This window comes from Coffea arabica, chromosome 1e (assembly GCF_036785885.1).
Source record: "Coffea arabica cultivar ET-39 chromosome 1e, Coffea Arabica ET-39 HiFi, whole genome shotgun sequence".
Classification (NCBI taxonomy): Eukaryota; Viridiplantae; Streptophyta; class Magnoliopsida; order Gentianales; family Rubiaceae; genus Coffea; species Coffea arabica.
In genome coordinates this window covers 39,193,638-39,211,164 of record NC_092311.1, presented here as the reverse complement: position 1 = coordinate 39,211,164, position 17,527 = coordinate 39,193,638, and the positions used below count along the sequence as shown (strand labels likewise).

Sequence of the window (17,527 nt, the reverse complement as noted above, 5' to 3'; positions counted from 1 at the left end):
GATGTTTTTTTCTGCTCATTTGCTCAGAAAAAATAAAAAAAAGTGCTCTTTCATGAGCAAGTATTATTATTTGCGTCATTATGTCTAAACAGCTTCTGTTTCCAGATCACTCGGTTAACTTCTAGAATGCTTTGCTTTTAAACATTGCATCCAATTTTGGGGTTAAATCAAATGGAGGTGACCTAATTTCATGCACGGATATGTTGGATAACTATATGGGGCTAATTTAGCAATTCAGCAGGGTGGCTAAAGTTATTTAGGTGTGTGGAGCAAGCAACCTCAGTGTTTATATGAAAAAAGGGATAATTTGAGAAACCTCTCCTGGGGTTTCTAACAATCTCACTCGCCTCTCATAACGCTTGCAATTTATCAACTACCTCCCCTGAAACTAAGTAGGTTGTATCAAATCTAACCTAATTCAAATGGATAAACAATACAAAATATGCATCAGGAGAGAAAAAACTTCATTCGACCTCTGTCGTTTGAGATTGTCCTTAGTCACATAATTTATGCTGAATGGTACACAGCCATATAACAAGAATGGAATTTTCATGAGGTGTATTTGAAACTGATGGGAAAGGCAAGGTTGCTATTACATTTTGGAAGCTAAAAGCCAATGGCTCTTTGTGCAACAGCTTGTAACGGTAAAAAGCAATAGTACTCTTACCAACTTCTCTATATAACTGCAAAATGAAACTGTGCCCCCCATGGGCAGCTCGGACTTCGCGTTCTTAGTTAAGGCGCCGGTCCTGGTTTCGATTCCGCGCTTGGGCTGCCTGGGGTAATTTCCTGAGGATCGGTGGGGCCCGCTCTCCTCAGGGTTAGTAGGATTAGTCGGGGTGAGACCCGGACACCTTCCAACTGAAAAAAAAAAAAAACTGCAAAATGAAACTGCAACATATGACAATGCATCTTGTTGAGTGGTTGCTGAGCTAAAGTAAAAGGAAAAAAAAAGAAGTTATAACCTGAACCAACTATATTTCTCACCAAGGTAATCAATCACTGATGACTGTAGCTCTCATTATCACATCAATCATTAAAAGGGCATTTTTTTTTTGGGGTGCTCTTTCCCTAAACCGAAATTAGGAATTAATTTTGCATCCAAATTTTAGTTTAGTTAGTTAATCCTATGTATTACTGGCTTAACTAATTATGACAAAATAAATTTGGAATATGTGATAAGTTATGAGGGTATTCCTATCAATTCACCACTGCTGATATCACAATTAGGGCCCAATAATCTGACAGGAAGATAGCTGATACTTTGCAAACCTTAGGGGAGGCGAGTGAAACTGTTAGAAATCTCAGGGAAGGTTTCTGAAATTATCCCATGAAAAAATTATCGTTTCCCACATGGATTAAATTGGATTATTGAAGGCTGGCTCAGGTCCAAGATAGACTGATCGATATAAATAAATATCATAACATGTGGAGGTCATCCATGAATATGACTTGTTCTCCTGCTAAATTAGGGGAAAAAAAATGTGGTCTTTTTAAGCATAAGTTTGCAGTTTTCTACAAGGGTGAATTACAAGTTATTCCCCTAATATATGCCATAATTTTCAGTTTACTCCCTAATCTTTTGTTTTTGTGTCACTTTACCCCTAATAGGACAAAACTACACCTATTATGGTGTTACTTTTTCTTTGAATAAATTTTGTATAAACTAACAGTGTATACTATATCCAATTAGATGAGTGACACATATGACAAATTTATATTTTAAATTCAAATTTAAATTAGTATTCATGGATTCAAATCTGACGTATACACTACACTGTTAATGTATACAAGATTAATTTTCTTTCTAAAATTTGTATTCTTTTATATACATAAAATTTGTATTCATCTAAGAATCAATTTTTAATTGAATTTGTGGTCTATTTGTCAATTTTAGATGTAGATATTCGACATTAATTTGTCTCTCTTTTATTTGTTATAATCCATCCTAACCAAAAAATTAGGATGTCGATTGTTGAATTTACAAACACGAAGAAATTATATATACATATTTTTCTTATAATTAGCCAATTACAAATCAATTACATTTTAATTAATTTAATCTATTTTTCAATCTAAGAAGTTAAAAGAAAAATTTTTATTCTATATCCTAATATATTCGACAATTCAAAATAAATTATTCATTTTTTACAATTACGTCACACGTCGATTATTTGAATATTTCTATTAATATATTACACGCACAGAGAAAACACTTGTATAAGTGGAAAAAAGGCGATACAAACTGGGGGGAGGGGTGTGTTCGTATGAATTTTTCAAAGATTGTATAATTTTTATTTGAACTCTATAATATTGATGTGTTGGCTTTCACATTTATTGTCCATTATGTATTCAGACAATTTTTTTATTTCATATCATTTTTCTAAAATATTAATACGTATGGTTTAACGGTTGTGAATTAGACATCCATGCATGTAGACCTCCTCATGTTCTAGGTAAAACTAACTATTATTTACGAGGAAGGGGCTAGGGCAGTTGTGTATGACAATCATCCGAAACGATTAAAGGCCCAAATTTGCCAACAAAGTAAGAATTGAAAATTTTTATGTAAATCTTGACGTAATTAAATCAATATGGTTCACATGAATGGTAACTGAATATAACATCTCTTATTACAAATGTGTACAAGTAGTTTTAAATCAATTACAATGTATTAAGCATTGTTATACTGTTTAAGAATAATTGTCCTAACAACTATTGCTATTGCTCTTCCTCTCCCAGTATTCATTAACTCAAATATATTTTCATTTCAACTACATAGTCCCGAGTAGGGTTACAAACGAATCGAGTCGCTCGCGAGCATCGAATTCGAATCGAGTTCCAAGATACTCAACTCATTAGTTCGTGAGCTAGATCGATTTTATATATATATATATGTGTGTGTGTGTGTTATTTTAATAGTAAAATTACATATATATTTCTAATATTTTATTATCTGTTAAAAATTATTATTTTATTTATTTTTCAAAAATAAAATAATTATTTTTTATTTTTTTAATCTCGAACTTTACACTGAGAGTTTGTTGAGTTCAAGTTCTAGTTTGAGTTTCATAAAACTAAATTGAAATTTCACTCGATTAAATCAAAACTCAATTCGACTCGACTCAATTCGTTTGTATCCCTAGTCCCGAGGTGGGCTTTTAGATTGGTAGTATTTGTATAAACAGATGTATTGAATTTTGGCACCATAACTCAAAACTGCGAATTTGAATAACATCGTTTTCATTTATAAATGAAATATATATGAAAACATATTTATTCAATTAAGGAGATAGGGACAAGTAGGCCATCATGGTTTTGACTTTTGTGTCCATCTCAACTGGAACCTATTTGGACATGATTCACGTGGATGGATACAGGATTACAGCAATTGAGTTGCGGTGTGGAAAAAGTGACAGTATGCAACAAAATCTCATCAACTTTTTCTGGAATCATTTTGTTGAAAAGATCAAGTAATATTTGAAGGCAAATCCAAGCAGGCAATCACTTCTGAGTCAAGCTTGTTTCAGCTAAAGGCAGAGAGGGAAAATTGGTTCTTCTATTAATCAAAAGTAATGATAATACAGTAGAAGATTTTATCCCAAAAGAAAATAATAGTCATAAAGATAATTTAGAAATTTCCCTAATTGTTTATTGTTCCTATCAAAAGTAAATGTAACATGGATTAAGGTCCAAATGATGATTGTCAACCTCCAATTGTTTGGAGATATCCTGACTTACGCTAGACTAATCCTCCTAGAACAGTGCAGAACCCGCTTCAAAGATGCACTACACGATAACAAGCGGGACTCGAAACGGTGACCTCTAAGTAAGGACCTAATGAAGCTACCACCGAGCTACTCAAATGAGGGCTTGTTCACCATTAATAATTTGGAGGAATCAGATTTTTTTTTTTAAATTGTGCCTATGTGGTTGGTTGACAAATTACACGTCATACATACTACATATGAATTAATCTTTATATACATTCACAAATATTATATATATAATACAATACAAAATTTAAATAATTTTAGATTTAAATTCAAATTTATTATTTGCATTCAACGGTGCTCATGTGCATATAGTATTTCTGTATAAAGGATTAATCCATTACGTAATGAGTAGGATTTATCAAAAGTGTTCAGAATGTACACTTTTTTTTTTCCAACAACCGTCAACAGGTTCAGAATGTACACTTGATTGATTGCTTGTTTGTACTTCACATTTGTGCAATGGGCCATGCTATAGCAATATAGCCTTATACAGGTACGTAAGCCCTCCCGTTTATATTCCGAATAGGCACCTAATATATAGTAATTTCCAGTGAAATAGAAATCAGAACTAATCCACTTTCACTTCTGAGAAACTGCTTCCACGAGGCTTTATCCTCTTCTCTAAAAGAACAACCTTAGTGCCATCAACTATCCTGTCATGGGCATAATGATATTCAGCAGATGGTAGCACAATTAGGCAGAACAATTGTAACTCTACTAACATTTCAGGCAAAGAAACAAAAATCATCAAATTTATGGAGTACATTACGAACTAGCCAAGACATGTAGAGTCATATTCGAGCTGCTGCAGTTGTGTTCAAGCATCTTTCTGTTTCTTACAAACAATCTAGACAGTTAAAATGAGGAGGCAATATATTCAACAAAGATGCAGAGCAATCCTCAACAGTGCCTCCCAGTAACACAGGTCACGTTTGACATACAGTGGGATCTTTTACACCAGAAACAAACACCAACAATTTTTTTTTTAATTGCAAACACCAACTTTACAGGAAAACTTTAAGACAGCCATATCAAGGGTTTTTCAAACTTCTAGTTGCAAATAAGTTCCTTCAATACATCTCCCATTTCATAATAGCAATTTTAACAAACATTTCATTAAAGTTGACTAACCTTGATAATGAAGAGAACATGTCCGTCAAAGACCTGTTGCCCAGCAGTTAACTGAAGCCCACTAACATAACCAGAGGTCGGCGCCTTCACAACATGCTATATCAGGAAGGGAGAAGGAAGCAGAAAATCAAATTTTAAACCATAGAAGAGAGTCAAGCAAGATAATTTCAACAGAAAGAGGATACTACAGCCTGCTTCAATACAAACCTCCATCTTCATTGCTTCTAATACTATTATAGGTTGTCCTTCCTCAACTTTTTCCCTCTCCTTTGCTAAAATTTTAACCACTAAACCAGCCATTGGGGCCACAGCAGTCCCCGGAGGATGAGATGCCGACTCCAGAACTGGTTTATGTTGCTTATCACCATCATCAAAGAGTTCTAGCGTCATTTTCCTTGTGAAGAAATGATGACAAGAACTATGCCAGATGTGAATGTATTCAGTTTGATCCTACAAGTGAGAGGAAAAAATTGTATTCTAAATCTGGAACAAATACATGAACACTTTCAAATACAAGGCAGACAAGCATTGTTGATTCAGTATCTCTAAAGTTTATGATATTTTAGATTCTGATATATTAATTGTAAATAACAATTTGCACGAACTCAAACCATGTGTATAATAATAAAACTGATGATTGAAAAGACAAACGTGATTCCACTAACATTACAAGTAAAGTTTGACAAGACATCAACTCTATCCATCCACTTGAACAAGCAAAGATTCATAATAATACCTTTTTAATCAACAATCACATTTATGGAAGGGATAAATATTAGAAGTTCAAGAAAGTATATCATTTCTTTTGTTTTTTTTGTTCCCTTCCCAATTTGGAGGAAGATGGAGACATGCAAAAAATTCAAGAGAATGAGGTAGGAGGCAGATTTGTACCCAAACTCCTTCAGATGCTTAAAAAGCAGCATATAGTTTTCCATTTATTCAGGTTCAATTTGCATAAGGAAACTGATCAGGAGGAGAATAATTGGATGTCAGATTCCTATTGCTCCATATCTACTCGTGCAAGACATTTTCAAAATCAACAAAAACTAAGGAAGCCAAGTCCGACAGATTACAATTGAAGAGTTTCAATCATGGCCGAATTATTTCCACAAAGAATGCAGTTTTAGCAAACCCTGAAAACATTAAATGTGCACTTCAATGCATCCAGTCTTTTTGTTTTGTTTTGTGGTGGGTAGGGGGGGGGGGGAACTTTTGCTGAACAGGAAGCAGAGGTAATTTTATTACCAAATGAAATTGTTGCTAATTGGATGAATTGAGCATAAAATAAGTATGTGCAAACCTTGAAATAAACAGCTAGACTGACTTTCATGCTGACACCACCAACTTCAACTCTAAAATCAAGATCTGACAAGTGTTCTACATCAACTTCCAGAGCAGGTGAACTGTTTTCTTCCATCTGCAAATGGAATAAAATCACTAAAAATGAGGATAACATATTTTGAGCTGTTGGTAGTTTTTTTTGCTTTTCTCTTTTCCATTACAAATGTTGAACCTATAAAATTATGCATATCTGAACTTAAATCTTCAATGGAAGTACCTCAATCGCATATTTCCCATCTGACTTATAAGTGACAAAAAGTTTTAATAGTTTTTTGCTTCCTTTGTTGTATTCATGATCCCATTCCATTTCCATTATACGCCTGGCATTGTGGTGCATTCTAAAAGGAGGATGAGCATACCATAGAGAAAGTCCCCCTGCCGAAAACAGCAAATGAAGAATGAGAGTTTTTTCAGTAACTAGTTATAAAAATGTTAAAAATGGGTCTTCAGTCTACTTGGGATATCTTTTTCTACTGCTGCACGTTCACTTTGACAAAAACAAGCAGCTACAATGGATGCAGCATGTTTAGCAGCATGATATGCTTCTTGTGCTAGTACTGAATCACTTGGATTGAGGAACAGTTCATCTTTATAGCGCTCAATAAAATGAGTTTCAACTTCTCCACTTCTGAATGCGTCATGATTTGCAAGTTTTGAGAGAAAATCGATATTAGTTGGCAGTCCTGCAACCTACATGATCAGAAGATGATAGAAGATGAATCTACCTATTAAGAAATTCTCTGTCACATCCAAACAAGAAAAAAAGAAAATTATCTAGACTGGAAATTTTCTTTTCAGAGTTGTTCAATAATGATATTAGCTTAGTCACATCCTTATATAATTCCTCAGTGGAATATTTGCACCTGGCAACCTCGTGAGATGGCTCCCTGAACTGCAATTATAACTGTGTTATCATTTCCAGACATTGTAAGCTTGGTCAGAAAGGTGAGCACGGTCATCATTTTGATTCAAATAAAATGCATGTACAACTTAGAAAGCTGTAAAATGATTTTGGGGATGAAAAAAACCAAGCCAAGCTGAAGGATTCGTGTGGAGATGAAGGTAAGCTTGTCCCTAAGACATCAGGGCAGAGGACTGATCTCAGGAGAAATTGAATGGTACATCATTTGAGCTCAGTATTAACAATCAAACTTTGTCAAGCGCAATGCTACCATCCTTCGACTCTCATTGAACCTTAATGTTCCTGTCATGTTGAATTGGAGACAAGCACCTACTTTCCAACTTTACAGTAAGGAAACATGCACTCCAGCTAAATATATACGTTGAACATCTTGTACCTGAAACTTCGACAAGCAATCCTTCATCTTAATCAGAGCAGTAGAGCGATCTTCACCCCACACAACAAGTTTTGAAATCATGGGATCGTAATGCATGCTCACCATATCCCCTTGCGTGACTCCAGTCTCAACTCGAACTGCAATGAATATGAGCCAAAATTCATATCATAAACATCCAAAGGATGAGGTAAATACCCAAACAGAAACTCTAGAAGGTACAAAAAGTGCATATACAAAATGCATGAAACATCACTTGATTATGAGCCAAAGGACACGTGATATACTCGCTTTTGAGCTCAGAAACACAGCCAAATTTTACTGTTTGTGACAATATCTGTGATGTTAACTGTTTACTTCATTAATATGCAACATCCAGTTTGATGTAACCGCACCTTCTGGAGAAACTTGAACAGGTCGATAATGATGAAGAACACCAGTTGCAGGAAGAAATCCTTTTGGAACATTTTCAGCATATATACGGGCTTCAAAAGCATGGCCTGCCATCAAATTTGACTCATTATACATATCAAGCACTGTCTGGGCCACATTTTAGAATGCTTTAATCTGTCCTTTTAATAAAGTAGGTAAATTTCAGACTTTATGAATTTATGATCCACATTTGATGGAAGTCGATGGAAGCCTTATCAGTCCAATATTTCATGAACACACCATTAAAATACAAAATCATTTTACATCCCCAGATAGTACGAAAAATACATTGTCCCAAATGAAATACCTAGGTAAACCAATTTAGAAAGTCATGAGAATTTTCTACTTTGTCTGTCACACGAAGTTGTAATTCCAAATTAGTGCAGCCAAAAATAACATTTAACCAAAAAAAATACTTTTCATTGTAATTGTTTGGATTTTAGTGGCAACTAGTTTCCCTCTACTTATTACCAGTAGACAACTATAAATACAACTTATCGGTCTCTGTGATTACTATTGCTTGGAGGTGCAATAATAACAAGCATGGGAACTGAAAATTTAACATCTACTCGAACTACACCCCTGTGGTTGCACGTAATCCTAACAATTGATCTTAGACCTCCAACACATAAACCAAATTTTTAATCAGCTATCATGCACCCTGTTAACATTGGTGACAATACAACTGTCGAGAAAGGAACAAAGTTACTCTAAAGAAGGGAACCTGACAAGGGAACTTGTAACTGGCTAATTGGCAGAGGTTCCCCATTTGAAACACGTATTTGCCATTCAACAAGATCTTGGTTGACAACCATCTCTGTAACAGGATGCTCCACCTAGGAAGATACCCTATGAAAATTACTTGGTTGCTATTGAACTAGAAGCAGAAAGAAAACTCGCATCCTGAAGAACCACCTGAAGACGGGTATTCATCTCCATGAAGTAAAATTGTCCTGAAAGAGTATCAACAATAAACTCAACTGTTCCTGCATTGTGATAATTAACTGCCTTCAAATAAAAAAAAAAGAAAAAGAAAAAAGAAAACTGTTAGTACGTGGAGAAAGAAAATGGACAAAATTAAAAGATTAGTGTCGTGATCAAAGAAACAAAATTGAACAAAACCCATCTCAAAGCAATATACAGACTAAAGTGAAACCACTTTCTCATTGAACAATCCCAAGGGGGTTTTCTCCTTTGAGTAGAAACCTATGGTACCTTCTAATTGGAATTTATTTTAATTTTCTATGCTTCTGGTTGAAATGAAAAAACTTCACATTTTTGTAAATTGAACCATCTAAGAATCTTCTAGCTTTTCCCCTTATATATATATATATATATATATATATATATATATATATATATATGAAGTGGATTTTTGTTCAAGAATGAAATCTTGTTTGAACTGTCCATATCCGATTCATCCTTCGGAACCATATCACATCCTACATCTAATGAAATAGGATAAAATATGAGAGAGCAAACAGCGGGAATTTCAATTGAGATGGAAGGTAAATTATATCATCATAAGTTACCCCTTTCATAAGGTATGCATGAGTGCAACAAGGTTATAAGCATAGGTACAAAACAAAAAGAACAACAGTGCTACCCATAATAACAGAAATATAATTTAGCATGACTTCGTCAGCAGCAATTGATGAGTAATTTGGTTATGTGAGACAACCCTCACTAAGTTTCAACACTCCAAGACATCCAATAAGCAATGATTGGCATTACCTTGGCTGCAGCAACAGCTGCTTGGCCCAAGTGGTTGCGAAAGTTGCTGTTGATGTTTGGCTGAAAATTGAGGATTTACATCACTATTTAAATATAAAAACAGGTGCAAGCTAAGAGGGTTAGAAATGGAGGAAGAAAGCATTACTGCAGGAGCTTCTTCAATAATTTTTTGGTGTCTTCTCTGCACACTGCAATCTCTCTCATAGAGATAAATAATATTACCCAGTTTATCCCCAAAAACCTACAAACAAATATAAATTAAAAGGAGTAATATTAGCACAAATATTGTATAACGGAACCAAAAATGGCAAGTGAAAGTGCACAAGGCACATATTAAATAATTAATACCATGTGGGAAGTACCTGGACTTCTATATGCCTTGGCTTTGTGATGTATTTTTCAAGCAAGATAGTATCTACGCCAAATGATGCTGCGGCTTCACGTTGTGCTCCCAGAAATGAGTCAACAAATTCACTAGGATTCTGTACAATCCTCATACCCTAATATAACAGACAAACAGAGATATGGATGAAATACTCTTTTGAACAAGGAGCAAATCTCCGTTGTTCGAAGTTCCCAGCAATTGTCACAACACTGAAAACTTCCTCCTCAAACAGTTATTTAAGCAGATGAAAGTTACTGTACTAATAATCAGTTGAATTATCTAACAGCATTTCTTTTCCACTTTGATTGTATGATTCAGCTATTAGAATGCATCTTATCAATTACTTTCTGACGATTCCCCAAAGAAAAATCACTAACATCGGACAGCAAGGGGTAAAGCATAACCATAAAAACTTATTCTAACCACTAAGCCCAACCAGAGAGGTTTAAAATCATAACTCAAATGTTAGTAACATTGTCTGCGGCATTCATCTGCAGACACATATGGAGAATCATTTCCAAAATTGAGGCAAGTTACAATCACAAAAACTGGAAACTGTCATGACTCGTGATATACCAGATCAAAGACTGCATGAATGATTCGCAAAATTGATTAAAAAAAGATGTGTAAATTTGTAGATTACAAGTTTTATACCCCTAGCTTACTGTTTTCACACCTTGAATATTGCAGTTTCTAAGCCTACATATCAAAGGATTTCTACTAACAATAAAAACACTGTTCACTCTTTTTGATACCTCTATAATTGCAGTTAAATGCAAAAACATTACCAATATCAATGGTAGTTCAACAAAAGGCACACCTTTCCTCCACCACCATGTGTTGGTTTGATGAGGACAGGATAACCAATCTTCTCAGCTTCTAACTTCATAAGCTCAATATCTTGTTCTTGACCATGATATCCAGGCACAAGTGGGACGCCGGCTGCGCCCATTATTCTTTTTGAAGCACTGACCAGCCAAACCCATAAAGATATATTAGAATTGACCTCCTAACAACATAGAAATAATTCCACTTCATGTTGAGGAACTTAACGAAATGGAGTCATATAAGTAAAAAGTTAAGAGCAAAATGGACAATATAAAATTAACAGGCTTCAGATACATTAATGCAATAAGATAGGAACAGAAAGGGTGAAAGCTTCATTAACAACATTTAAAACCTGCATTGCAGAATGATAATGGTTAGCTAATTATTGCTCAGCCTCTGCAACAAGTAAAAATAAGAAAAGTAGGAATAAGTACAAACTTGCAAAAATGTGAAGTGAAGTTCGTAGTTACCACTAATTATATAAAAGATACACATAGATTAACGAGAAAGTTAATGGATTTTCCTATGAGTATCATGAAGAATGGGGAAAAGAGAAGGGAAGCAATCGGGCAATGAATCAAAGCTAGAGCGTCACGCGCACTAACTTGCAAAGGGTCACCAGTAATCAACAAAACTTGCAAAGCATGCCGAATATGAAGCTAATTGACCTCAATATTCAGCCTGACTGCAGCTCAGTAAAGCTCAAGGTAGAATGAAGAAACAAACTGGCATCCAACTTTATCCAACATAAAACCCACTAACTCCCTATCTCCTATCCGTAGTAATTTGAATAGCTCATAACTCCTCCTGCGTGCGTGTTATAGTTGGATGTGTCCATAATTAAAAACTGTCTGGCTATATTTACATACTATGAACTTGCAGATATAGATGTAAAAAAAATCAAACACAAAGCCCCACATACATGTAGAAAAACACAAATATTTAAAAATAAAAAAAAAAATTTACGCACAAGCAGTGTGAATCCAGCAAGTACCTTTTATCCCCCATGTCTCGAATTGCAGATGCAGGAGGTCCAATAAAAATTAAACCTTTATCTTCGCAAAGTTGAGCAAATGCAGCACTTTCTGATAAGAAACCATAACCTGGGTGGATAGCCTATTCATCAAGGAAGACTTTGTTTTTAAATATACGCTCTCTCTTTCCAAAGAACAAAATACCAATTACATAGTTAGAACCTACATTCTAAACATCTGGAGCTACCAGAGAGCAGTGGCAAAATAAATCCAAAGTAAAAAGTATAAATTCAAAACGCAGAATGCAGCTGGGCTGGAACTCTCTCCCTTTCTTTCAATTCTAATTTCCAACTGATCAAGCAATAAGGAACCAATAAAACAATGAAATTAGTCCAGTTCATTTTGTTGTTTTCACCTGAGCGCCAGTTTTGTTTGCAGCTTCGATAATGGCGGACGCCTCTAAGTAGCTGAGCCGAGGGGGAGGGGGACCTATACGCACGGCTTCGTCGGCGGACTTGACGTGCAAACTGTGTTTATCGGCGTCGCTATAAACGGCAACGGTTTGAATCCCCAATCGTTTGGCAGTTCTCATAATTCGACATGCGATTTCTCCCCTGTTGGCTATCAGTATCTTCTCTATTCTTTCATTCTTCTGATTCTTTACGCCCGGCGAGGGAGTCGTTGACAAACATTTACATCGAAGATAGGTCGGGCTACGGCGAACACTTCGCCGGAATATGCATGCCATAGCCGACGACATCGATCGGAGCGGACCGCAAGTGTGGAGTCAGTCAGTGAGGAGTGATAACTGTTCAATCACCTCGTCTACTCTGATAACAATGAGAAAAAAAAAAAATCGTTAATTACATTTACCTCCCTCAAGATTTGGCCAAATTATAAAATGATCCTTGAGGTTCGACCGTATTGCGTTTATCCCCCTATCAGTTACACCGTCCGATTGTACCTAATGGACAAATAGAATGACACTAGCAGAAATATACCGTGCGCAAAGAATTAATGTAATGCCCAGTAGGAGCATTACAGAGTATGAATTTAATAAAGTACTGCGATTTGTATTTGCAGTATGTTGTGTAAAAATTAGATGGTACAGGGGCGATAATTATAAAGATGGAAAAAAGGATACACTAACCATTAATTCAAATGACATAGCCATTTAAATCAAGAATCCAAAGGTTAGTAGAAATTTATTTGTTGCCATCTTACGTGGAATTTGGTGAGCAGCGGAATGCAATTATAAATTAAGGATATGGAGAACTTGGCATTAATTAAAAAGGGGATAATTAAAGTAGAATATAATAAACTTAATTATTTGTTCCACTGTCAGTGCAACAGATTTTTAAAAAATTGTAGCCAATTAAAGTGAAGAGATAACTCCATGCAGGCAAAATAATTTCCTGTAATTGATAGAATTAAAGAACATTAATTTGGCTGCAATTTCCTGAATGGTTGGAATAAATCTGCGGATTGCTAAGGTAAATTTGGTATGGAAAAAAAAAGGACAATAGAAGCTGGCATTCATATGCTTAGTGAACATATAAGAAGTACAAGGTTTCTCCTGGAATAAACGTAAAAGAAGTTGGCTAAGTTGTACTGGTTGGTGCATCAGAGAAGATGCAGAACTTATTGTACCAAGGGAACAACTTTTTGACTCCACGCTTGTCGAAGATGAGGACAGTATAGCAGGACTTTGTTTCAGGGATAAATACTAAAGCTTCGCCAAATTGTAGCTGATGCTCAAAAGTAAATGTGTTCCAATTTGTTGCAAACTGTCTCCGACGTATTCCAACAGTGTAAGAAGACAGGAACAGGCTGTAGCTAAGGGAGAAAGCAAGACAATTAGGATGACGAAGGGAGTAATGCGAAGCTAGCAAGACAATGACAATTATAAGGGATGAGCAAAACGAATGCAGATGACGAAGGGAAAACAGGCAGATAGACAATCAGGAGGCGTTTTAAAAAGACAAAGCAGGAGGGAAAAAGAAGAAGCTTAACGGTTCAATTCGAAACAGCAAATGGCAGAGAGAAATAGGAATAAGTAATGAGAAAAGGGCACTAAGGCTACAAAGCTGAAAACTAAAGTTAAGGGCTACCTTGCTGAAAACCATAAGGAATGGAACTTGCGATAACAGAAGAGGAAGCATGCTGGTCACTTTCCAATGGAGCAACAGTAGAGCCGAGAAGGTGCGGCAGTTCAACACTCGCTAACACGTTTTCTGACTGAACTCCTAAAGAAGATGAAGCTCTACCTGCTAATGCAGCACTGCTCATTAGAGCAGTACTCTGATTAGAAGCAGAGTGCAGAGAACCAACAGGAATGCTAAGGGCTGGTCCTGCAGGAGGTAACGGAGTTTGAGGAGCGGAAGTTGGACGCTTTCTGTTAGAAGTGCCAGAGTTTGGCACAGAAGCAAAGGCAGAAGGGGCCATGTTTTTTTTTCTTTGAGGCATTAGCCTCCCTGCGACGGCGTAAAAGATCATCCTTTTTTTCTTGCGGCATTTGTGCGTAATGACGCGCGCTAGCTGCCCGTTGGCAGCGTAAAAGTTCTTCCTTCCTTTCTGGGGGCATTTCTGCATAACGTTTTCGGCGTTTCGCATTCTATCCATGATGCGATACGATACAAGACGTGCGAGAGAACTACATAAATGGTTAACAGGCATTTCCAACCGCAGCGTAGGCATATTAGATAGGAAGTAAGAGCAAAAGAAGATAACGCGGCATATGAAAAAAAAGGAGGCAAAAGTAGCAAATAATTGTTCGATTAAAGGAGAACACAGAGATGAATAGATTAGCAAGGATAACGACTGGACTACAGGAAGAATGGTAAGTACCTTTTTTTGCTGAAACAAGGAAAAGCAGTAGCAGCTTGTAGCCGGCAAAATCTGGGGGGGTTTAAGAGGGACATGGGAAAAAGCAATAAGCATCACAAAAGTACAAAGTGCAGAAGCAATAACAAATAAGGAAAAGCGAACATGACCAAGAATGCACACGACGCATAGAGTGTAGACACAATGTACGAGCACGAAGCCGAACTAAAAAAAAAGGAACAGAGGGGGAAGAAAGGTGGGTAGAAGAAAAAGTAAAGCCGGGAACAAAAAAATAAGAGGAAAAAATGCAATGAAAGTGAAAACGATAGAACAAACAGAAGTGTGCAGCAGTAAAAAAATGCAAGATGAATAATAATAGCATGGACAGGTAGAATAAAGCAGTAAGCAGGATAAACAGAAGGAATTGGGGGGAAAAAGTAAGACAAAAGGGAAAAACATAAAGATTAGTACATGATTAGGGACAGTGAAGTTGGAGCAGCACTTACAGCAGATGTAACAGCGAGCAGCAGAAAAACAGCAGGAACACTGATTGAAGAAAGGCGCAGGAGGAAACAGAGGAGAAGAAAAGCTCGAGTAAGGAGCAAGCGGAAGCAAGGCACAAAAGGAAGTAAAGGAAGAAGAAAAGGAAGCTGAAATGCAAGGGAAAGAAACTGAAATGATTACTTGGCTTATCTTGCATGCACCAGAACCCGGGAAAGCATGCCCGAAGATGTGCATTTCTTTGCATGGAGACGATCAAAAGTAATGGATTGTTGGCTGCATATGCTGAGAGGGGAATCCGCCGACCAATGGTAGAGACGAGGAAGGCGTCTGCTTTTAATGGCGCGATTATTAATGGCCTGTCTATTTGGTATACTAAGCCAGCATTTGTATTAGCAGCATTATAAAAAAAATAAAATAAAAACTGTACTAAATATTTATTTGAAAGGATGAGAGAAAAAGGAAAAAAACATGGGTAGTATATATATAAAAAAGAAGGAAACACTGGATAGCGAAATAATATACGGAAAAGAATTTAGAAGTTAAAAAAAATATAGACTAAATAGAAGATAGGTAAAAAATATGTAATATAAAAATATAAATTAATAAATGAAAAATGTTAAACCGAGAATAAAACGAAAAGTATATAGCAAAAGGGAAAAAAGATAGTCAGGTAGTAATAACAATAGAGTAAGTAATATTAAATAGGGGAGAAACAACATTTTTTTTGAAAAATATAATAATAAGAATATAATAATAATATAATATAAAAAAACAAAGAAGGAGGGGAGAAAAACCAGCAGGGGTAATAAAAAGAAGCAAATAATGGCTAGTGACCAATCTGAATTGAGGGGGAAAAAAATAGAAGATAGATAGATGGTGCATGATGACGGAGGACTAAAAAGGCAGCAACTAACTTTAAAAGAGGAATGGGATACAAGCCACGTGATTTGCACAAGAGTTGGAGGACGAAAGACCAGCAAGAACCCAAGGTCCATTCCCACTTTATATAAAGTTCTTTATATACAATATTTCCAAAGTTAACAGTTAACAAGTACCCTAGTGCTAAAAGGAAGAATCTTCACCCCCAAAAAAAAAAAAAAAAGGAAGAATCTTGAAAGAGCCATTCTTATGTGAAGGTGAAAAAAAAATTCGAGCAAATGTCGTAGAACAATAGAAAAAACTAGCAACCAAATTATGAGGAAAAAGGAAAAATATATTAAGATGGAAACTTTAAATATTGGAAGCAAAACAAGGGAAAGAAGATAGAAAAAAGCCAACAATAGAGGAACATCAATAATCAAAGGCTTGAAAATCTTCAAATTCTATTTGATTAAGTACCTTAAAGCATATAAGCATGCAACTTTTTGCATCATTTTATTAACCTAATTAAGGAAATAACTTTGTGTGCTACTATCCAAAAAAAAGGGCAAAAAAAATTTGGAAATTGAACAGAACGATGTATTCACCATTGAAGTTAGGAGACATTTAAAAGAATTTGACTTGAACGATCACCGGATGGCCTCATGCGACAAACACAGTAAGGCCAGCAATAGCATTTAAAAAATATTGGGAAATTTTATATTTTTCACTTGGATCAACTTCAACATGCATCATCTAGTTTGAATTGAATCCATTATATAAAAAGGAGGAACCGTGTAATGCCATTTCTACACACATATACAGAAATCAGTGCACTATAAAATTAATCGAGTTTGCTTCAGATCTGAAAGCTTGGTCCTTGTTGATTCATTTTGGTTTGTCTAAATAATAAATTTTAACTTGATTTAGCTATATGTACTTGGTGATCTACTCAAAACTTCACCTTAATTACTTCAATCCAACAATGGTCTTTATGTATGGACACATATTTCTAGAGTTTGGCATGAATGTGGCAGTGATAATTTTGCAATTGAATTTTGGTAGATTTCATAATATTAGATCTTTTATACAACAAATTGTGTCCCAATATTTCATTTTTTTTTTCTTTGAGAGAGGATTTAAACAATTAAAGATTAAGGTCTCGAGTAGCAGTGGCTCGCCCCCCGGGGCTAGACCATCTGGTCTTGGGCTTCTTCCGGAACTCCAAGGTCAAGTGGTCGAATCCCACTTAACTCCCGGTGCGCTTGGGGTGGCAGTGTACTTGGGCGCAGGGGATTAGTCGGGCCGCCTTCGGGTCTTGATCCGGACACCCAACTTGCACGAGACTAACCGCTACCTATTTTGATGAGGCTGGAATTTTGAATGTCGTTAGAACGAGGAAGAGGCTTCAAGGGTATTTTAGAACCTCCACTAACAAAATGGGTG

General features: G+C 35.9%; 1 protein-coding gene across 1 annotated transcript; it reads right to left on the bottom strand.

The window, feature by feature from the left end:
• Nucleotides 1-4,130: 4,130 nt before the first annotated feature.
• On the bottom strand, nucleotides 4,131-12,719 carry LOC113703612 (methylcrotonoyl-CoA carboxylase subunit alpha, mitochondrial). Its single transcript, XM_027225043.2, has 16 exons — nucleotides 12,312-12,719; nucleotides 11,917-12,038; nucleotides 10,915-11,062; nucleotides 10,072-10,209; nucleotides 9,855-9,950; nucleotides 9,710-9,769; nucleotides 8,891-8,983; nucleotides 8,700-8,811; nucleotides 7,939-8,043; nucleotides 7,547-7,683; nucleotides 6,704-6,938; nucleotides 6,466-6,623; nucleotides 6,208-6,324; nucleotides 5,115-5,357; nucleotides 4,908-5,003; nucleotides 4,131-4,429 (listed from the first exon to the last, which is right to left on the bottom strand). Exons 1-16 carry the CDS (start codon nucleotides 12,654-12,656, stop codon nucleotides 4,421-4,423), a joined length of 2,214 nt encoding a protein of 737 aa, XP_027080844.1. The 5' UTR covers nucleotides 12,657-12,719; the 3' UTR covers nucleotides 4,131-4,420.
• Between the last annotated feature and the right edge of the window lie 4,808 nt (nucleotides 12,720-17,527).

Coding starts and splice junctions, on each gene's coding strand:
- LOC113703612 (XM_027225043.2), bottom strand. CDS start 12,656: ATGTCGTCGGCTATGGCATGCATATTCCGGCGAAGTGTTCGCCGTAGC. Junction 6,939..7,546: donor ATTGCTTGTCGAAGTTTCAG/GTACAAGATGTT, acceptor CTGATCATGTAG/GTTGCAGGACTGCCAACTAA. Junction 5,004..5,114: donor TAGAAGCAATGAAGATGGAG/GTTTGTATTGAA, acceptor TTCCTGATATAG/CATGTTGTGAAGGCGCCGAC.